General features: G+C 44.5%; 1 protein-coding gene across 1 annotated transcript in view; it reads left to right on the top strand.

The window, feature by feature from the left end:
• Positions 1 to 8,448: 8,448 nt before the first annotated feature.
• LOC131827590 (aldehyde oxidase) overlaps positions 8,449 to 22,857 on the top strand; it is an 82,856-nt gene continuing 68,447 nt past the window's right edge. The window contains exons 1-4 of the mRNA XM_059168474.1: positions 8,449 to 8,690; positions 16,768 to 16,825; positions 19,118 to 19,214; positions 21,459 to 21,567. Of these exons, the coding sequence (XP_059024457.1) occupies positions 8,646 to 8,690; positions 16,768 to 16,825; positions 19,118 to 19,214; positions 21,459 to 21,567 (309 nt within the window). The 5' untranslated portion in view covers positions 8,449 to 8,645. The remainder of the gene's footprint in view (positions 8,691 to 16,767; positions 16,826 to 19,117; positions 19,215 to 21,458; positions 21,568 to 22,857) is intronic.

The raw sequence follows: 22,857 nt of genomic DNA, 5'->3' as shown, positions 1-22,857 counted from the left end.
TCTGTTGATGTGCAGCTACTGTAGTGATGAAGGCTCGACACCGAGTGAAAAAAACACTAGAGAACGAAACATGTTAGAATTAAAATGGCTTTAACAAAGAGACAGCCTTAATAGTTGACCATAATCCCCCTCCAAACCAGGAACTTAACCAATCGTTGGAAAAGAGGGAAGGATTTTTGTAGAGCTTAACTGAAATACTCTAGTATACTTCTAGGAGTCCTGTGACATTTTAATGATAACCTGAGGTGTATAAGCAGCATTGTTTTAATAATGGCACATTACCTTCTTGTGCTGCTGTTAGGACATCTAAAACCATTCTATTTTGTAGAACCGCTTTGAGCATTTGTGTGACCTCAGTATTAAGTAAGGAGATGCTGCTTTGTGAATCATTGAGAGCTTTTCGGTGTACTTATTAAGAGCTTCCATATGCCAAATTACACTTTCCAGCCCTACAGATGGAACAAAAGTGGATGCCAGATGGTCATACCAATGAAAAACAGATCATGTCCATCTCTGTCTTAAATTGGGAAGATAAGCTGGGGGTAGTGATGGTTTTGGTAACAAACCCATGTGTCCAGGCAAAACCCAAGGTGCAACGACCTATCCACACTACAGGAAGCCAGAGGCATAGGTTAGTTCCACATAACCAGTGGTTCTGTCTGGGACTAGCCATCTAATTTCAGGTCACCTTATCCAATCAGCAAACCAGTTGGTAACCTGCAGTACAATGGCTTGAGAACAGGTTTCTAAGGACAGCCATCCTGAATCGCATGTGCTATGTGCCCAGGTAGAATGTGTTTGACTTTTATGCCCCTAGAATAAAATTGCCTTTGGACCGAGCTGTCCAATGGTGGGTGTGAGCCATAAGTATGTATCCCAGACTTGGTATATACCATCCTCAGTACGGCGTAAGTAGGGTTTTGTAACTCAGGCCCTCATCGGCGGGCATCAGTTTGTCGGCTTGTAAAGTCCGTTAATATTTTAGTAGTTTGAGGGTATGGCATAGTCTGGGTACATCCTAGTACATTCCATGTCATAATGATCATGGGCCAAGAAGAAACCTTCTGATTAGTGATAGATTTATCACAAAACGGTATCATTATATATTATTTCCAAAGTGTAAATATATAGAGAGTGCCAGTCCGCGCCTTGTAAAGGAAAAAACCCACTAGAGAAACCCATATGTACTTGACATGGACAAAACCCCACATATCCAATAAGCTGTTTGATTCTGTAGTTGAGCATAATGCTGTACCCATTGTAGAAAGGAACTGTCCTTTAAGATAGGTGAACAGAGGGTCACCTGGTTGGCTCAGTCAGTTAAGCATCTGCCTTCTGCTCGTATCATGATCCCGGGATCCTGGGATCGAGTCCTGGATCAGGTTCCCTGCTTAGGGGGGAGCCTGCTTTTCCTTCTCCCTCTGCTGCTGCCCCTGCCTATACTCGCTGTCTCTGACAAATAATAAAATCTTTTTTTTTTTTTTTTTTTTTAAAGATAGGTGAACAGAGAATGGACAAAAAGCATACAACTTCATTGTTCCTTGAAGAGGAGTTTGAGATCTTTTACAGGTTTGCAGGGGTAAGAAGGCATGTGAGTTTGCTCATGGGTTTCCTGTGAAGGAGGTACAGGTTTTATTCTAGATATGTGAACCCAAGAAGAGTGTCCTGCTAATTTTACTGCATTGGGAGTATATAATATTATCTGATGTGGACCTTTCTCTTTGGGATTTAAGTCCCCCACCATATGTGACTTCCAGTCTTTTATATAAACCATATCTCCAGGACTTACATGGGGTAGACTTCCAGTTCTAGTCAAATCAGGTTTGGGGAGCATGCGATCAGGATATGCATTAAGTAACTTACAAATTAAACCAGGCTTGAGTGAATAATTTAATAGATCATATAATCTTCATCTAATAACAGGTCCACTGTAAGAAAGGGCTTTCCATATAATAAAAGAGCTAAGTCTTATAGGTGGTTTTGGAGCCGTTCTCATTCTGAGAAGTCCTACTGGTAAGAGAGTAAAAGAGAGTAACCCAATGTTCCTGGGTCTCTGCACCAAGTTTAGTTAGGGGCCGTTTTAAAGGATGATTGCTTTTCCTACCTCTCAGAGGATTGTGGATGCCAGGCTGAAAGTAAAAAATATTTAATTTTCAAAGCTTGTGCTAGTTGTTGGGTTATTTGTACAGTGAAAGAAGAGCCATCACCACTCTGAATGGACCATTGAAAGTATTGACAAACACTAGTAGGATTTATAGCCTTTGCAAGAGGGTGTTTGTGTGCAGTCAAGCTACCCATCCTCACGGGATGGGCATGTTCCATGCCTCTGGACCGGTTTTAAAAGTAGTGGGGGGACAGCACCTTCCAGATTTACCTGTGCACAAACAATACAGAATGGGCAAACCTGTTTTGTTGGAGCTGTTAAGTTCATTCCAGCAAATATTTTTTAGATTAAATGTCCTAAAGCACTTTTACCCAGGCAAGTTGCCTGGTATAAATTCTGTATCACCTTCCATTGGCTATTTTTGGGAATAAAGATGTTTCCCTTATTAATAAGCCAGTTCCCTTATTAATATGTCAGTTTCTTGGTCTGAATAGCCAGGAGTTACAGACTTTATTGGAGCTGAACCTGGTGTGAGATTGCATATTTGTTTAGTTTGTGCTGGCTGCTTGGCTACATGGTCGGCCAAATTATTTCCTTTAGATTCTAAAGTCATATCCTTTCGGTGTCCTCGGAGGAGAATGACATCAGCCTCCTTAGGTAGGGGTACAGCTTCATTCCAGGCCCATATTTGGGGACTTATGACTTGATAGTAATACCCTTTCCTCCCAAATTGGAGCACCAAGAAAGCATATTTGAAGTCAGCATAAATATTAATTCTTAGGCCTTTTGCCAGTTGAAGAGCACAGATAAGTGCTATTAATTCAGCCTTTTGAGCAGAAGTCTTTGTTGGAAGGGCTTTTGCCTCAGTGGTCTTAATTAAGCTAACTTTCTCCCTTATCCAGGAAACCACCACCATCAGTAAGACAACTGTCCTCCGCATTTTCAATAGGGGAATCTTTTTAAATCTGGTCCGCTAGAATGAACAAGATCGAAAATCTCTGAGAAGTCGTGTTCTAACATAGAAGTGTGATGCTCCGGTCCAGGCGTCCGAGTAGCTGGGGTTCAAGTTTCGCAGGTTGTAGCTATTATTTCAGGTCTAAAACACAGCCTGGTGTCTGGCGAGTCGGCCTTCCACCATCATTCGTGGCCTTGGGCTCTTTGGACTGTGGATGACACTGTGGCGTCATCAGTGCCACAGCCTGTCCCGGAGTAAGTCGGGAAACTTCTTCCACCGGGAGGGCTGTTGCGGCCACTGCCTGAGGACACGCCAGCCTTGTGTCACATCACCTCGTGACTTTGAATAATAGCCCACTGTTCTTGTTTTATTTTCCGATTTCTGGGTAAGAACTCCCACGGCTTCTCCCTGGTTTCTGGCAACTGGTACAGTGAAAGGTTTTTCTAAATTCGGTAAAGCCGGTCCTGGCGCCGACAAAAGCTTGGTTTTTAACGTGCGAAGGGCTGTCTGGTGGGTCTTCATCCCGAATAAAGTTTCTTCATCAGGGCCTTCAGTTGAATCAAACAATGGTTTGGCTAAGAGCCCAGACCCAGGAATCCACAGGAGGCAAATACCTGCCATGCCTAGGAAAACACAGAGTTGGTTTTGTTTTGTTTTTTTTTAAAGATTTTATTTATTTGACAGACAGAGATCATAAGTAGGCAGAGAGGCAGGGAGGTGGCGGGGGGTGGGGGAAGCAGGCTCCCTGCTGAGTACAGAGCCCGATGTGGGGCTCGATCTCAGGACCCTGGGATCATGACCTGAGATGAAGGCAGAGGCTTAACCCACTGAGCCACCCAGGCGCCCCAGGAGTTGTTTTTTTTTTTTTTTTTATAGCTGGGGGTCCAAAGCTTTTTTTTTTTTTTTTTCCTGTCAGTAGACAGGGTACGATGACCTGGTGTTAGCGCATATCCCAAATATTGTACTTTCTGTTGAGATATTTGCCCCTTTTTAAGGGAGACATGATGCCCTCTGTCTGCCAAGAAATTGAGTGAAGTTAAGGAATTATTATCAGACATTTCTTTTGCGAACTACAGATTAAAACATCATCCACATGTTGGATTTTAGTCTCTGGAGGCGAGAAGAGCTCACGGAGGTCTTTACTAAGGGCAGCCCTGAGCAAGTGAGGAAAGTCTCTAAATTCCTGTGGCAAGACTGTCCAAGTTCATTAGCAAGACTGTCCAAGTTCATTAGCAGCATGTGGCCTCAAAGGTGAGGCTCATTCAAAGGCAAATAGTGGCTGTGTTTCCTCACCTGGAGGGAGGCAAAAGAAGGTGTCTTTTAAATCAAGTACCGAAAACCAGTTGGCATCACCAGGGACCTGGGTGAGAACAGTGTGTGGATCCGGCGCTGTGGGACGAAGAGGCGTTACCGCCTCATTTATAGCTCTTCAATCTTGTACCCTCTGATACTCCCCATTTGGTTTGTTTACTGGTAAAATCAGTGTTATAAGGAGATTGACAAGACTTTAAATAAAATACCATGTTTGAGAAGCTTCTCAAGAAGTGGTTGTAACCCAGCTTTTGCCATAGGTTTTAAAGGATATTGGTTAGTCTGAGAATAATGGCCTGGTCCTTCAAGGTCACTGTCACTGGCTGGGCTTTATGAGCCCGTCCTGGGACATCGCCATCCCACACTTGTGTGTTTACTTTCCTCCAGCTAGTAGGAGGGAGGGATATCAGGGTTATTAAGAGCGAGATCAGGGCTATTAGGAGGGATATCATGGGTACTAGGAGAGATACCAGGATTATCAGGGATATTAGGAGAGGTGTCAGGGTAAAGTGTTAGTTCTCCAGGTGTTAAAAAAAAACAAACAAGCCATCCCCTTCTTTAGTAAGAGCAAACCTGTTTCCCAGTTTATACATTACATCTCATCCAAGTAACGGAGTGGGACAAGACAGAAGGACCAGGAAAACACAAGTAACCAACTGACTTTTGTATTCGCAGGTTAAAACATGGCCTAGAGGCAGGTTTTAGTTTCCCCTTCTATGCCAACTGTTTCATGGTTGGAAAGACAAGTTGGGCCAGAGTGCTGAATGAGAACAGGCAGAGTCAGCGGCTCCTGTGGGGGATAAGAAAATGGACAGACTTACCTTCCACATCCAGGATAACCCGGGGCTCGGTCATCTTGATGTCACAGGGAGCTGGACCAGCCTCAAAGCCCCATCACGGTTCCTGCTCTCTGGGGGGGAGTGAGTTCCTGTCTTCCCCTCTCTCTCTGGAGATGAGGACAGTCTCTCTCCCAATCCCGCCCCCCCCTTTCTTTAACAGACAGGACATGGACCTGGCGGGAGAGCCTTTGTTCGGACATTCTTTGCTTCAGTATCTGGTCTGGTCACATCCATAGCACAGGGTCCTACCTGGTCCTTTGCCTGATACCGGGTTCCCTTTGACCCCTGGTTCCTCTGGTGTTGTGGGGGATCTGCAAAAGCACCAGCCAATATTTGGGCCTGCATCTTACCCTGCAGTATAGCTCTTTGGTCCTTTTCTTGCTCTAAGGCCCCATCTCTATTAATAAAGATGCCGGTAGCTACCACTAGTAAGCGCTGGGCACGAGTTTGAGGGTCTAAAGCCATTCTAGTCAGTTTTCAGCAGGTGCCAGGTACTGACTGACTTATCAACTGTACGTTTAATATAGTTGTTCCCTCAGGGTCCTGATTCGTGTAGTTATGGATGGCTTCTAGTAAATGACCCTGAAATAGAGCTGGGTTCTCACCAGCTCCTTGAATTACTTCCTGAATTTGATCAAACTTTACAGGTTTAGAGAATCCTTTTTTGAATTCCTTCTATTAATCAAGTTGATCATATGGTTTCTTCTCCCCTACCCAGTCTCTCCTCTTGCTTGGAATCCAGATGAGAAGATGTGAGCCTCACACCGGGTGCCAGAATGCTGTGATTTGAAGCTTGGGTCCAATAGCAAATGACCAGGAAATAATTCTTGAGATGTTTTTAAGGTGATTTTATTATAGCACGGGGACAGGACCCATGGACAGAGAGAGCTGGACCTCTGAGTGTGAGGAGGAACTGGCTATATACATTTTATGTTTGTGGAGGGAGGTGAGGTAACATTAAGTTTTTAAGGAATTTCTGTAGGCTAAAAGCAAGGTCCTACAGAACATTGAAGATTTAGCTACCTTCAGGGTAAAGTTGCTTTTAGTCTTTAATAAAACAAATACTGAGACATTGAGGCTGCCATGATTTCTTGAGGAAAGTCAGGTCTGAGAGTTTTTAGGTACATATCAGTGTGCCGCAAACTGTAAGGAGAGTTAATTTAGGCTACATTTCTCTTGCCTTTGTTTTCCTCATCAGGCGCAATGTAGGTAGTAAGTAGGATGGAAGAACAAAGAACACCAAAAGAAGCAATCAGCTATTATAAGATGTAGTGTGGGGACGCCTGGGTGGCTCCGTGGGTTAAGCCACTGCCTTCGGCTCAGGTCATGATCCCAGGGTCATGGGATCGAGTCCCGCATCAGGCTCCTTGCTCGGCAGGGAACCTGCTTCTCTCGCTGCCTCTGCCCGCCTCTCTGCCTATTTGTGTGTATTCACTTGTTCTCTCTCTCTCTCTTTCTGGCAAATAAATAAAATCTTTAAAAAATATATAAATAAATAAAATGTAGTGTATTCTGGAGAACAACTGACTGGGCATGTTAATAGCATTAAAAGGAGGATTGGGTGAGGGGCCTGTTCTAGATTAAACAGACTTGAGGAGAAAACTAACAAATACATTGAATAACATTTGTTTGATTCAAAGAAATCAAGTGTAAAAGGATTTTTTGGATTCTGGGAAATTTGAGGATATTAAAATTTTTTGTGAGGTGTAAAAGTGGCACTTTACTTAAGGAAATGTCTTTTTGAAAAATGTATACTAAAGTACCTAAGAGTAAATTAATGTTTATGAGATTGGCTTCAAAATACTCTAGAAAAACTTAAGTGAATGTGGCAAAATATTGACCATTCTCAGAGCTCAATGAAGTATATGGCGATGGTAGTTGGTTACCCTCACTTTTATGAACACACTTTGGAAATTTTCACAAAATTTTGTGTTCACATAAACAAAATGACATGGGGAAGTGTCTTTGAAATATTGCTTTTTATTTTTATTTATTTATTTATTTTTAAAAGATTTTATTCATTTACTTGACAGATTGAGATCACAAGTAGGCAGAGAGGCAGGCAGAGAGAGAGGGGGAAGCAGGTTCCTTGCTGAGCAGAGAGCCCGATGTGGGGCTTGATCCCAGGACCCTGAGATCATGACCTGAGCTGAAGGCAGAGGTTTTAACCCACTGAGCCACCCAGGCGCCCCTAGAAATATGTATTTTAAAGATTTTTAAAATTATTTTTGAGAGAGAGAGCAAGAGCAAGTGGGGCGAGGAGCAGACAGAGAGGGACAAGCCGACTGTGCTGAGGGCCAGCCCGAGATCATGAGGAGAGCCGAAATTAAGATCTGGAGGCTTGACTAAATGAGCCGCCCAGGCGCCCCTGTGTTCTGGATATGTTAAGTGAAAACAAATGTGGAAAATGGCTAGTTCGGTTCTGAGTTTTTAAAAGGAGTTAAAGGCAGATTTCAAAAATGTAAAGATAAACGCCAAAATTAATACTGGTAAATTTAAGTCGCAGGCTTACAGATAATTTTTATATTAATGCCTTTCAGTATTTTCCAAGTTGCTTAAAAAAAAATAAAATTCCAGGATGTTTGTTATCTCTGTTCATATTTACCGGATAAACATACCAGATAAACTGTGAATAGTGATAAAGCTTTGAAAAAAAGTTTAGATCAAGATAGCTCTTGATTGAAAAAATAAACTTGGATAGTTATTTCTGAAACTGTTAAGATCAAGCTGTAAAACCGCTGGTTGTTCTTAAGTTTCTTTCCTGCCCAGCTGGAACGAACGGGACTGTTTGTTCTGCACCGGGTGTGCTGGGAACCAGGTGGGAGCAGCGGCGCCAAAACCGACTTGGTCTGGAGCTGCGCTTCTGGCTGGAAAGCCACTTAAAATACGCACCAAAGAGGGGCACCTGGGTGGCTCAGTGGGTTAAGCCTCTGCCTTCAGCTCAGGTCATGAGCCCAGGGTCTTGGGATCGAGCCCCGCACGGGTCTCTCTGCTCAGCGGGGAGCCTGCTTCCTCCTCTCTCTCTCTGCCTCCTTGTGATCTCTGTCTGTCCAAAAAAAAAAAAAAAAAAAAAAAAAAAATATATATATATATATATATATATATATATATATATATATATATATATATATATATATATATATATATATATACACCAAGGCAAGACTACCAAAGGGACCCCGGGACCTGCCGCACCTGCAGGGGGGCGGAGAGGCGGCGCGGAGGCGCGGGGGAGGGGTCCGGCCAATGATCTCGGAGCGGCCGGAGCGCTCGCGTGACGTGCTGGGATCCCGGCAAGTTCCCCCCGCCAGGCGCGCGGAGTTTTGGGTCCGCAGCGGGACTGTCTGTCTTGGCGCTTGGCTGCCGGGAGGCTCGGCGGGCAGCGCAGTCGGCGACCCGGGGCGCGGTGCCGGGCCGTGCTCCCCCCACCCCCACCATGGAGCGGGCGGCGGAGCTGCTCTTCTACGTGAACGGCCGCAAGGTGAGCGCTCGGGGCCGCTCCTGGGCTGGGGGCGCCTTTGCCCCCGCGCGCAGCTCCGCCCCCACCCGGCAGGTGCGGCCGTGCTTCCCCGACCGCCCCGGGGCTCGGGGGCCACTCGCCGGGGTTCCTTTCCTTCTCCTTCCGAGACGCCCCGACTGACCCCCGACACCCCCCGCCCGGCAAACAGGAGGAGAAATGGCTTTTCTTCCTCCTCGGGGTCAGCGCTGCCCACAGAGCGACTGGAGCAGAGGGCGGGTCACACCGGATCGATGGGCCCCGATCGCTTCTCGGATGAGGCGGTTGTGACCTCCTCAAGTCACAGCAAGTTCCTGGCAGAGCTGAAGCCAGAACCGGGTTCTGGGGTCTTGAAGGTCCTCCCGCCGTCCGCGGTGACGCGGCACCTCTGCTCTGGGAAACCGGGCTGGCTCTGCAGAGCCTCGGCGAGAGGTCCCGGCAGGGCTCGACCCGGCGGGGCAGCAAAGCTCCTGGGCATCCCTGAAAACACCCCTCTCCCCCGACGGGGCCGTGAACCCCGTTCACTCAACGCTGTCCCAGCATATTGGCACTACTTTGCAAGGGGGAAACTGAGGCAGGAAAGTAAAAGGGCTTCCTTAAGAGATGACCAAGCAAGCGAGGGCCTTGCTACCCGCCTTTCCACAGTGCCAGCCCCTTCAGAGCCAAGGGGATCCCTGCCCCTGGGTCCAGAGTAGCCAAACCCGTTTTCCCAACCGGCGTGAGGGACACACCAAGAGGCTGAGGTCAGGCATCAGGGCCTCTCACTGGAAGCCTCTTCTGAGGGCCTGATCCTCTTTTTATATTTGTGGTTTTGTAGTGATTTTCTTAAAAGAAGACCCCCTCCTCAAATTGTACAAGTTCTAGGTTCCATAAAACCTTCCTCTGACCCTGTTGCCTGAGTTCCACACTAGATAACATGGGCTTTTTATTTCGGATCTGTAATGGGGCTCTTGGGATCCCCTCAGAGGACTACTCTGAGGGTAAAAATTGGCAGCGGGCTGAAGGGTTCGCATTACATCTTTCTTTGCATGACTGAGGGCAGAGCAAAGGAAACTGCCCTTTCTACAAGCAAGCTCTCTTACATCCCAGCTCTCTTACTGGGATGCTCTAAACTTTTAGAGCCCCAGGTCCTCTTTTAAAAGGGGATACTACTACCGAGATAAGAGTGATAATCTGTGTTTAATCTGTTTGTTAAGGGTCTGCTCTGGAAGGCAGGGTTCCGGTGTTCTCAGGGGAGGCAACAGAACACAGAAATGACGAAGTCGCTGCTTGCACGGAGTTTCCAGAGTGCTGAGGCGGCAGGCGACAAGCACATTAGAAAGTGGAAAGGTGTCAGGACAGAACCTAGAGCAAAGTGAAGGGACAGAGAGTGAACAGGGCTGATATTTTAAGTGGGCTGGATGTTTAGGTCTCTCCGAAAGAGTGACACTTGAGCAGTGACAGGTGTGAAGTGAGGGAGCATCTGGGAGACGTATCCCAGATGCAGGGAATGGGGCTGCGGAGATCCTTGGGCATGGGGGGTTGCCGCATGCTAAGGGGTGGCGAGGGGGGGCCGCGGGGCTGGGGATGTGGCCAGGGGCCGGATTGCCGGGGCTTTGTGCGTGGTGGTGAGGGTTCTGGGTGAATGAGGAAACTGGTTTTTGAGTCTAGCTTCTTCCTCATCCGCCCTTCCCTGCCCCCAAACAAACTCGAGTGGGATTTTTAACGTAATGACTAACAACAGTTTGTGCTCTATTGATTTTTAAAAATAGATAAGCTGGTTCTTATCTAGGGGCTCATTTTTATCTATGGGCCAAATGCCCTGTGATCATTTGCAGAGTACACGCTGAAGATGCGGAGTACGTTTTTCTCGCAGAAGGCATCATGCTGCCCTTCCGCTTTCCTCCTCCTCCCTCCCAAGTTGTTAGGGCGCGTTTCATTCCTGGCGCGCAATCCTGATGGCCCCAGACATAGATTAACGTTTCTGGTTCAGAGGATGAGGAACTGTTGAGAAAAGGGAGAGAGAGAAATCACCAGCAAAGAGGGGTCTAAGGTCAAACACGACCTCTGGGGTTAAAAACTTGCCTCCGAGGGCCTCTTCGTTGAATTTTATTTCTTTTGGTGTTGAGTTGTATGAAGTTCTTTATGTATTTTGGATATCGATCCCTTATCAGATCTACCATTTACAAATATCTTCTCTCATTCCCTCGGCTGTCTTCCTGTTTTGTTGATGGTTTCCTTTGCTGTACAAAAGCTTTTTTTTTTTTTTTTTTTAAATTTTGGTGTGGTCTCAGCAGTTTATTTTTGCTTTTCTTTTCCTTACTTGAGGAGACACAGCTAGAAAAATGCTGCTGAGACAGCTGTCCAAGAGATTACTGCCTATGTTTTCTTCTAGGAGTTTTATGGTTTCAGGTTTTGCATGTAGGTCTTTTATCCGTTTTGAATTTGTTTGTGTACGGTGTAACAAGTGGCCCAGTTTCCCCACCCCCATTTGATGAAAAGACTGTCTTTCCCCCATTGCGTATTCTTGCCCACTTTCTCCTAGCTCCACTGACATCTAAGCATGAGCTTATTTCTGGGCTCTCTATTCTGTTCTGCTGATCTGTGTGCCTGTTTAGTGCCAGTACCTGATATTTTTATTGCTCTACCTTTGTGAATCTCTTGAAACCTCGGATTGTGATACCTCCGGCTTTGTTTTTTTCTTCTCAAGATTGCTTTGGCTCTTTTGAAATAAGACATATAGAGAAAGACAAATACCATGTGGAATCTTAAAAAAAAAAAAGAAAGAAAGAAAGAAAGAAAGAGAGAAAGCAAGCAAGCAAGCAAACAGCAACAGAAAAAGAATCATAAAATAGAGAACAAACTGGGGGTTGCCAGAGGGAAGGTGGTTGAAGGGACCAGCAAAATGGGTGAAGAAAATTAAGTATAAACTTACAGTTAATAAGTAAGTTACAGAGATGAAAAGTACAGCATAGGCAATATGGTCAGTAACACTGTAATAACATTATATGGGGACAGATGGTGACCACACTTATTTGGTGAGCCCTGAGCAATGTATAGAATTGTATAGAAGCCGGTTAGGAGACTCTAGGTTATATGATTAGCCTCCAATCTGTGCTTTTTTGCAAAATCCCCTCAGATCACCAAAAGTTGTCATCAGGCAGGGTCTGAGGCTATCGAGAGGGGAGGCCACTGCATATGGGTCAGACATGCAGTTGCAGAGAGATTTCTGAATTATTAAATGCTCCGCAAGGGACCCCCAGAACATGTGATCGACTTAGCCTAGAGTTTGAGGGGAGAAGCAGCCATAAATAAGTCATACCTGAGACGCAATTCTTTAATACAACTAAGGAACTGAAGCCTGTTATTCTACAGGGCAGCGAGGCATAGTGAGTGAAGGTGTGAGCTTTTGGAACTGGTTAGTCATGGGTTTGAACTCTATGCTCTCTGCTCTGCCACTTGGCCGCTCTGTGGCCTCAAGCAAGTTGCTTCATATCTCTGAGCCTCAGCTTTCGCCTCTGCAAAATGGGGCTACTAACAGTGACATCTCTCATGGAACTGAGGTAAAGATTAAATTCCACGGAGAGTGGTTAGCAAGGTACTTGACACACAGCAAGTAGTCAGTATATAGAAGTGATTATGAATACTTGCACTAGAAAATAATCTGCTTCATGTGCAGAGCCAGACCTGCCTGGAAGTGCCGGCGGGGGCTGAAAAGTAGTCATTGAGCGTTATTTGCTCGACAAAAACGTAAGGTCTTGAGATCACTATAGGAATCTGGAAAGAGCTGTCCATTAGTGAGTCTTTCTTTGGGTCCCTGGTCTGCAGAGGTGAGAGAGGACATTTCTGGAATGGCTCTAATGATTCAGAGAAAAGTGGAGGGGAATAGATGTGGCTTGGGCAGGGAGATCCAACAATTAAAATGAATTTTAAAGCCACCAGAAGCTCAGGCAGAAGTGTCCTCACCACCTGTCCCCTTGGCCGCGTTCTCTGTTGTAAGGACGCTGGCGGATTATCACTCTTCCCCACTGGGTCCCACAAATACATCTCTTCTTCCCTCTCCTTGTACTTCTCAGCCTTGCGCTTTCACACGTATCTCTTCCCCTTTCTTAGTTTCCATTGTTTCACCACTTTCTCAGGCCCCTTCATCTCCCTTTTCTTTCTGCCTTTGTCTTGGAGGTGGTGAATTCGTCACCGACCCGACACAGAGGAAAGTGATTTCTCAATCTTGTGCAGTATGAACTTGAAATCTCACAGAGAGCTGGTGGAGATACAGAAGGACAGACTCTGTCCTTACAACACTCAAGGCTGTACTGAGCCAGGAACATGTCATGACCCTGACTCAAGAACTGACATCATCTCCCAACACCGGAGTCAGTGACAGTAACTCTGTTCCGCATTCCCTCCACCCCCAGCCACCAGCTTTGGCCCTGATCTCACTGTTCCACTCCAAGATCTGCCAGGGCAGGGTACATGCCCTATCCCTTCTCCCTCCCTCCTCCCCTCCAAATAGGCCATCCTCCAAATCAAGAAAAATAAACACATTTCAAGCCAGTGGCACTTTGAACCAGACTCCAGTCTCTTGAGACATCTCTTAGATAGAACAAGTACCCAAACAAACAAGGCCTGCTTCTTCCATTAATTCCTTCCAAAAATATACAAATATCCTTCAAGCTTAAATGCTCTTCTTTTGTTATCTAAGCTACTCAGATCCTGTTTTGTCTTTAAACGTGGGCTTCTGTAAAATTTGCCATCGTATGTATTAACTAGGATTACTTTCAGCTGTGAATTGCACAGACTCAAAACTAACAGTGGTTCAGACTAGACACAAATCATTTTTACTTGGTGTGGAAGCTTCATGATGTCATCTGAGACCCAGATTTCTTCTCTTTTTCCTCTCCTGTTGTTAATATAGTGCCTTCTGGTCTAAGATAGCTGCTGGAGTTCTAGCCATTTCATCCCTTTTCCAGGCAGCAGGAACAAGGAAAGGCAGAGTGTGTGCTGAGATACACAACAAGAGTTTCTGCCATCATTCCTGGCACTTCTCTGTTTTTCTTTCTTTTCTTCTGTCCAGATGCCCCAAGACTGAGAAATCCTTCTTCTCTCCTCAGTGCTCTCATAGCAAATTATATACATCATGATCACTTATTAAAATCAGTTAATATTTATTATGTCCCTATGATATATCCCCAGCACCTGGCTCAGTGTTTGACACAAAGAAGAATAACAGAAGGTGGTGTCTTCCAGGATCAAGAGAGGCTTAGACACACACAAATAATTGTGATGCATGGTGCAGTGCTGTCACTCAGTTCCAACGTGTGGGGTGGTTTTTCCCCACACCACCAAGCAATTCCCTGACTCCTGAATGTTTTACAATTCAACTCAATTCTTACACTGTCTCCCCAAAGATAGCATCAGGTTCATTAAGGGCTCAGTCCCACAGGAATGCCCCTCCCTGCCCTCAAATGCCAGTCACAAGTCTGGGTTGTTACCTATACTTCTCACTGACTGACTACAAATCAGATCCCCCAGTCCCTTCCTGAGGTGTGATTAATTTGCTAGAGGGGCTCACAGAACTCAGGTAATAGGTTTAATCACTTGGTTACTGGTTTATTACAAAGGGTGTTAAATGATATGAATCAACAGCCAGGTGAAGGAATGGGATGGGTCAGAACAAAGGAGCTTCTGACCCCATGGAATTGGGGTCTGGCACAGGTAGCATATGGATGTGTTCTGGTTCACCAACCGGGAAGCTCTAAGCCCATCCTTTTGGGCTTTTAGGGGCTTTTGTTTTACACAGGCATGACTGATTAAATCATTGGCCATTGGCAACTGATTTAACTTGCAGCCTGTCCCTCTCCCCTGTCTGGAGATCGGGGGACTGGACTGAGAGTTCCATGGTTGGTTTTTTCTGGCAACAAGCTCCCATTAGATTAATTCCAAGAGGTACACCATTAACATAACACAGGCCCCTTGATCGCACTCAATACACAAAATTCCAGGGATTTTAGGAGCTATATGCCAGGAACAGTGACTGAAAACAAAATATGTATTCCTAATTATAAGTCACAATGTCACATGGAGTCCAAAGTTCTGTGACAGATGTGTGGACATTGGCCATGGGAGCACAGGGGAAGCCGGTTACCTGGAGCAGAGGAAAGGTATATTCGATGGCAGCACCCCCACAGAAGAGAACACTTGAGCAGGGCTTTGAATGATGTCCAAATTTCTGCCAAGCAAAGAAGATAGGGAGGACTTTCTGAAGGAATCCTATATCCAAATGTAGTGAATGGTGAAAGACCTGCTGGTCTAGCCAGTGCTCCCACCTGACCAGTGTTCAAGACGCATGGGTTGATGGCAGGAGAAGATGGGCAGTCTTTCAAAAAGGCCTTGTAGGTTCTGCCATGGAGCTTGAATTCCTTCTTGTATTCCAGGAACCTAGAATATAAATTTCCCAAAGACCCATTCAGTGTGCTCATTCATGATGCACCTTTCCTTGTTCTTTCTCCCAGAAATTCGGATTCCAGAAGAATGTCAATTAACAGGTACCCTGAATGATTTGGGAATTCCCAGCATGGTGACTTGGCAGCCAGGAGCAGTGTTGAATTAAAGCAGATGATCAGACTTGGATTTTAGAGAGGTCATTCCGGCAGTAGTGTGAAGAGTGGTGTTGTGGGTGCCAAGAATGGAGGCAGGAGACACGTTAGGCAGCTCTGATCATTATTCCAGCAAGAGGGAGTAAGTGTTGATCCTGAGGAGTGACAGGAGAAGTGAAGGTTATTTAGAGAATCATTTTGGAAGTATGAGTGACAGGTCTTGGTGACACTGATTGTGGTGGATTGAAAGAAATAAAAAGTTGAAGTAGCTCAAGTTTTTAAGCTGGGATGACTTAGCAGATGGTGAGGCTATTAAACAAGTCAGTGAAAAGAAGGGAAAGAGTAAGTTTCATTTGAGGGCATATTAAATTTGGGATGCCTGGAGGGGTACTTCAAATTTTTTTTTTTTTTTTTTTTGGCATTACAGTATGGGTACGCATACCCCCCTGACACACACAAACAATCACACCTCTCAATATATTGCAGATTCCTCTAGGACACAGATCTGACCTTGGTAATTGGCATATGGTTCACTTTCCCTGGCATATGGCCACTGAGAACTGAGGGTGAGGAGACATCCATAGAGTAAGCATATGTCTCCTCCTCACCTACTTCCCAAAAGGGTAGCAGTATAACACGGTGAAAGATGATCTCTACTTCTGAGACTGTGAGCAAACCATAGTTCTCTTTGTTCTGTGACTCTAAAAGAAATCCAAAGTTTTAATCAGAAAAGAGAAAACATGGGGCACCTGGGTGGCTCAGTGGGTTAAGCTTCTGCCTTCAGCTCAGGTCATGATCTCAGGGTGCTGGGATGGAGCCCCAAGTCAGACTCTCTGCTCAGTGGGGAGCCTGCTTCCCTTCCTCTCTCTCTCTGCCTACATGTGATCTCTGTCTGTCAAATAAATAAATAAAATATTTAAAAAAAAAAGAGAGAAAACATGATCACTTTGGAAACACAACTATTCATGACATTTCAGTCATGCCTTCGGTTGGTTGCTATTTCTGTGCTTCCAGGCTGCCCACACAAACTTGCTTCTTGCGTTTATCCTTTCTAGCATGTCTTTGTATTATTTGGCATATAACTTTTCTCTTTTACTTCTTTGATCTGGCAGTCACCCACTATTCTTTCTTCCATATGCTGTTCTGCTAGTATCTTTTCAGTGACCTGTATCAGACTTTCTAGGAGAAGCTGGGCGGGAGTCCCTAGTGTTGCTACTGATAGAAACAACCACAGCAGTAGAAAACAGCGATGATTCAGGACCAAGGACAGCAGCAAACAGGTGTTGGGGTTCAAGATTTGGACTTTACACTTAGGAGAGATGATTTGTATATAACAGGTATTCCATTAACATTAATCAAATTGAAGATATGAGTAGAAGGTTTAATGAATGTGCATTGCCATCAAATTAGCATGAGTTTGCCAACGGAAATATCACACCAGCTCTCTCAACTTTGTGTATATAACTCTACGTTTCCTTTTGGTACAGGTAATAGAAAAAAATGTTGATCCTGAAACAATGCTGTTACCATATCTGAGGAAGAAGCGTATCCTTTGCTTTGCTTTGAGTGTGTGCATGTGTGTATATAGTGCTGATATCCTCATCAGGTGATATTTCAAATATCTTTTTAGAGGCACAGTGAGTCATATTCCCTACCATTATGGTTTTATGTTCTTTTTAAAGAAATTCCCACATTTCAGTTTTGTAGGTAGTGCACAGTTGTGGCTGTCAGGGGAACAAAATTCTTTCTAATCTCTGTTTTGGCACTAAATACATAGTATAAAATGGAGAAACTAGCCGTGGGAATTAAAGCAAATCTTAAAAGGGCTTAATTAAGCATCCTTTAGAATTAAGAGTCACAATATTGACATTCTATCTAATTATCATGCCCATTAGGAAAAAAGAGCACAGAAATCTGCTGAAATGAAGATAAAAGAACCATGGAGAAATTAAACCTGAAAATGTTACCTTAGAAAAGCTTTCTAGGGACGCCTGGGTGGCTCAGTGTGTTAAAGCCTCTGCCTTCAACTCAGGTCATGATCCCAGAGTCCTGGGATTGAGCCTTGCATTGGGCTTTCTGCTCAGCAGGGAGCCTGCCTCCCTTTCTCTCTCTGCCTGCCTCTCTGCCTACTTGTGATCTCTGTCAAATAAATAAATAAAATATTAAGAAAAAAAGAAAAGCTTTCTAAATAAAATCATGTAAGGATTGGATTCTTAGCCTGAAATGCATGAACTCCAGTGGGCTTCCTGATGTCTATAGACCCCCACTAAATTTTATGCAGAATTACGTGAAAATGGGAATTTGTACATTTTTATTCCTTCAAGAGAGAGAGAGAGACTCCCCAAAGAGTACACAACTCAAAAAACATCAATAACAATGTTCTGGAAGTAATTCAAGATCTTTGGACAGAAAAACAATGAACACTTATTTCCTGGTTATCCATGGTACTAATGTGTAATATTTAAGATCTGGTTCACTTGTGAGTTACAGAAAATCCCAAATTGCAGTAAATAAGATAGAAGTTAAAAGTTTATTCCTTTCTCAATGTTTTAGTTTGAGTTCTCTTAGAAGCAGACATTAATCTTAGGATTAAATGTGCAAGGGTTGTATTAGGAAAACACCTGAGTATAAGGAAATAGGGAGCTAAAGAAGGCTCAGGGAGACATTAGACCACAATGGAAGTGCTACCTGTAAAGAAGAGGGGATGAGGAGGCTGAGTGGGAGGGTCTAAGGCTGCTGGGCAGTCTAAGGGATGTACATCAAAGACATTGAGGCGTGGCTGACAAGGATTCCCCTGTCTCTCCATAGCACTGAGCCATTGGTGGGAAGCAACCATGGGAGTCATGGTTGTCATGGGAGTCATTGAAGCCCATGGGAGTCATGGGAGTCAATGAAAACTGGGGTAAGAGAAAGCAAAATGCAGCAGTTGGGTCATTTGGTCATTTACCCTCCATGTTGAAGGAGGTCTGTGAAACACGTTCTCATGGCTGTTGCGCTCACGTAAAGGAATCCCAGAGGTAGGTGGATTAGGGCTAGTAAAGTAGTGTCCCAACCTCATGAGGGGGCCAAGCTCCCTGTGTCTTGCTGCCCTACCCTCCTCAGCAGGTAACTTTCTCCTCATGGGCAGAGACAACTAACTCAAGTGTAGCCGCCATATCTGAACTCCAGAAAATAAGAAGCAGTAAGCAATGAAAAAGGCGGCATCCCTTTCCTTTTGAGGACATTTTGTTCTGGAAGTCATACACAGCACTACACTTACATCCCATCGGACAGCATTGTCATTAACCCCACCCAGCTGCAGAAGAGGCTGAGAAAATGTATTTTTTATTCTGGGCAACCATGTGTGTGGCTAAAAACTGGGGTTTCTTTTACCAGAAAAGAATGAGAGAACAGATATGAGTACAGAAGTAGCAGTTTCTGCCACTGGGAAGCAGAGAAATACAGTGAACATGGATAATAACACACAAATATTCCAAGAATGATATACAGTTTGACATTTTACTTTGTATGTCATCAAAGATACAGATAAGGATATAGATAAATGTGCAATGTACTTATACTTCCAAATATTCAGGCCTTTATATGTAGAAACTTTTTTTTTTTAGTTTGGCCCTGTTTTGGTAATATGATGTCCCATTGTTTTGAAAGGGAGGATACTAAATATAATACACAAATGGAAATCAGGACTCTACGAGATTCTAAAAAATAGCAGCTAGGACATTATTTGAACTTAACTATATGTTCAAGAGATTTTTGATGATGTTGTCCTCTAAGGTCAGAGCTATTCTAGGAAGAGAATTTTGGAAAACACATTATCTTTAACCACGCTTTTTCCAGTTCGACTCACAGGAACTAAGTACGGCTGTGGAACAGGTGGCTGTGGTGCCTGCACAGTGATGATATCACGATACACCCCCACTACCAAGAGGATAAGGTACCTTGCAGCAAAGTCCAGACATGGTTGTATTTTTGAAGTCTTGAACTTTGTTTTGTTCCTTCACCTGATGAATATGTAGGAGCACTTACTATGCAACAAGAACTGTGGTCAGCACTGGGGATACAGTGATGCACAAGAGAGACATGGTCCCCAGAATGTGAATGGGTTACGGGAAAAATGTACCATCAACGAGGATAACATATGGTCAAAGAATCCCCTGTTGAAAATGGAAAGGCTGTCTGACTCCCTGGGCTGTCTGGGAAGGAAGGACTGAAATTGCAGTGAAGAATAATGGCATCATCACACTCTTATATGACTATGACAGCCTACTGACTGATGTCCCTGCTCCCACCCTTGCCCCTGCCATGGTGATTCCATACATCAGTCGGAGAGATCACTTTCAGCATAAATCAGATCATCGCACTCTCCTACTTTAAAAATCACCAGTGATTTCCCATTACATTTAACATCTTCTCTTTGTGTTTGAAACTTATCCTTCTTTAGGTTCGCCAAGTTTCTTGGATTTGTGGATTGATGTCTTCTATCAGCTTTGTAAACTTCTCAAACCATCATCTCTTCAAATATTTACTCTCTTTCTTTCTCTTCCTTCCTCCCTTCGCCCCTCCTCCTCCCTCCCTCACTTTCCCTCCTTCTCCTTTCCTTTTTCCTCCCCCTTCCTTTCACTTTCCTCTTCTCTCTCCCCACTTCTCTCTTTTGGACTCCAGCCATGTATATCTTAAACCATTTTACATCATTCTGAAAAGCTCAGATGAGGGCTAAGGATCTGAGCAGTGGTAAGATTTTGGAGATCTGCCTGTTTTCCACAGCCAGGTCACTTTCTTCCTGAACTCTGGGTGATCCCTCCCTGCTTTACAGGCTGGCTGCCCATTTTCTGATTCACCAAGAAGTTCTCTTGCTCTACCATCTCACTTCCATGCTTTGGGAGATCTCTTACAGCCAGGCCTCACTGTCTTCAGCCTCTGGAGGGTGGCAACTGCCCTACACTTTGCGAAGCCTGAGTGCTTACAGTTTTCTGTCGGTTCTCCTGCTTCCCCCCAGCTTCCTCAAATAAGAGTCCGTGTGCATGGAGCGGTTTTATTGTTTTTGTTTTTGTTTTGTAGCACTCCTTCCCTACCCCTAGTTTTAGAGTATTACCCTCAGCACTCAGTGAAGTTTGGTGGGGAAGAGATTGGGGACAGTATAGTTCAGCTTTGTATTTTAATTTGTTGCATCAGCCCACATTAAATATATGTTGAAAATTGGCATGATTTCTCCTTACTCCTGTCTAAGGCAGATTCTGTTCCCTCCATCCATGTCAGAGATGGGGACAGCTATATCTCATCTGTCTTACAAAGGGATTGTACTTAATGGAGTTTAGGTCCTTTAAGTTTCTTTACATACCCAGCGTCTGATGAGTTTTTAAAAAACTCTAATTATATAGTTTTATAGCATGTTTTTAGAATGAGAGTGAAGGTCTCTTACAAGTTTCTAAATGAAGCCTTACAATTACCTAATTTGTATGTCTCTCAACCAGGAATCCCACCATTTCTCCTGTATTCACTGTGCTCCAACCTCACTGGCCTTCTTTCTGTTCCTAAGCATCCCAAGCCCATTCCTGTCTCAGGGCCTTTGCACGTGTTGTCCCTCTACCTGGAATGTTTGCTCCCAAACCTTCATGTCTGCCTCCTTCAAATCACTCAGATTCCAGCAAAAATGTTATGCAGTCAGCCCTCTTTGATCAACTTATAAATAGCAATGCCCACCTCACTTCTGCAACTTATTCCCTTTACCTGTATCACTTTATTCATAGGACTTCTTACTCTCTCAGTTTATGTGTGTATGTGTGGTCTACATATAAATGTATTGTCTATCTTCCCTTAATTAGGATATATACTCTACAAGGGCAGGAACTTTATATGTCTTATTGACCAATGGATCCTAGTGCCTCAAACTTTGCCTGGCACATAGTAGACACTCAATAAATCTTTCCATTTAATTATAAATGAATAATATTCTTCCAATCTTTCTTTTGTGTGGGTATCTATATGGATGTAGTTCTGTTTAAAAAACCTGTATATTTTGGTTCTAAAAGCTGGGCATGAACTGAGGATAGAAGGTATTTGCCATGTCTGAAGCGTTGTACAAAACCTGCCATATTGGAGGTGCTGGGTGAACGCTCACCCAGCAAATTGTCTCCTACTGGGTATAATTTACTTTGTGTTTCCCTTTTGCATTCTGAAGCCATCATGCCGCCAATGCCTGTCTGATCCCCATCTGCTCCCTGTACGGGGCTTCTGTCACCACGATAGAAGGCATAGGAAGCACCAAGACCAGGATTCATCCTGTTCAGGTAAGGCTGGGCTTCTTCCTCAGAGGGTTTTTGTGCTTCAGAAAGTGCAGCAAGGCCCAGTGGTTAACATGGTAGGACAGTCTGAGCCCTGCAGTTTGGTCACTGCCTATACATGGAACTGAGCTTGAGGCCAGGAGTGACACCTGCTGTGTGTGTTTTACAACTGATTTCTTAGAAAAATGCTTCTTCAAGAATAGAGGCCTTTTTTGGGGGGAAGAAAAGCCCAACATTGCTGTGTTTGGTTTTCATGTTCTAACTGGATAGGACCTCTCCATCTTACATCTTCCAAGTTCAAAGAAATGAGGGCTGTATGTATTGAGGGTTATGATTTCATCCTTTCCCCCCCACACACAAAATGGAAAATGACCTTATTTTAAAGCTGGATGAAAATCTCATCTCCAAAAAGGATTTTTAAAATGTAGGTCTTGTTCAAAAGACAGATGATAGGAGTTTTAATAAATTTGGAGGCTTTTCTCCGAAGGCAGCACCTTGTTGGAAAGACACCTTTCAAAGGAAAGACACCTCGGACTCCTGGCCCTTTAAATTATTTATATGTTGCCCGTAAAAAGTAGCTGTTGCTACTTGTTTTCATCTAGGTTACTGAAGGTCACTTATGAGGAGAGGACCAAAGAGGGAAAAGATAGGGGCAACATAGAGAATAACACACTTCCCGCTCCCTGGGCTTGAGCAATGTCGAGTCCTGTCTATGTCCTGTGAAACCTCATTACCTACAGGGAGCAAATCCTGCCTGGGTGCTCCTGTGAGAAGAGGCAGTTCACGGCTGTGAGACAGCATTTCATTTAGTAGCTGCTGCTGAGCTCCTGGGGTTGCAACGGAGCCAGAAGACCGCTTCCATAATGAATGGGGCAGCGCCTTTGAAGTTAGACCCCGAAGAGAAAATGCTGGGAGGGAAAAGGTTTGGTCGAGAAAGAGGCAGTGCTTCCATCTTGACTGTTTTGTGGATTAACGGCTGCACTTTGCCAACCCCTGTGTGCTGAAGTGATAGGGTGATCGTGGGCAGCTACAGGCACTCGGGGGTTTGGCTTGGTTCGGTTTTCTCAACATGCGCACAATTTGCTTCACTTCTCTGAGGGACTTAAAGGGGGTGAGCCTTATTTCTGTGATTCCCATTCTGGATTATGTATTGAAACCACCGCGGAATCTAAAAAATACAGGTCTGTGCTCTTGGCCTGGGCTGCTTCCTGGCCCTTGGAAATTTTAAATTCCCCTGGTGAGTCCAAAGGCTGAGAGCCTTTAATGAAAGTCAAGGACCAGTAATCACAGCCACCC

This window comes from Mustela lutreola, chromosome 3 (assembly GCF_030435805.1).
Source record: "Mustela lutreola isolate mMusLut2 chromosome 3, mMusLut2.pri, whole genome shotgun sequence".
Taxonomy (NCBI): Eukaryota; Metazoa; Chordata; class Mammalia; order Carnivora; family Mustelidae; genus Mustela; species Mustela lutreola.
The sequence above is the reverse complement of the archived record's forward strand: the minus strand, read 5'-3'. Positions and strand labels throughout refer to the sequence as shown.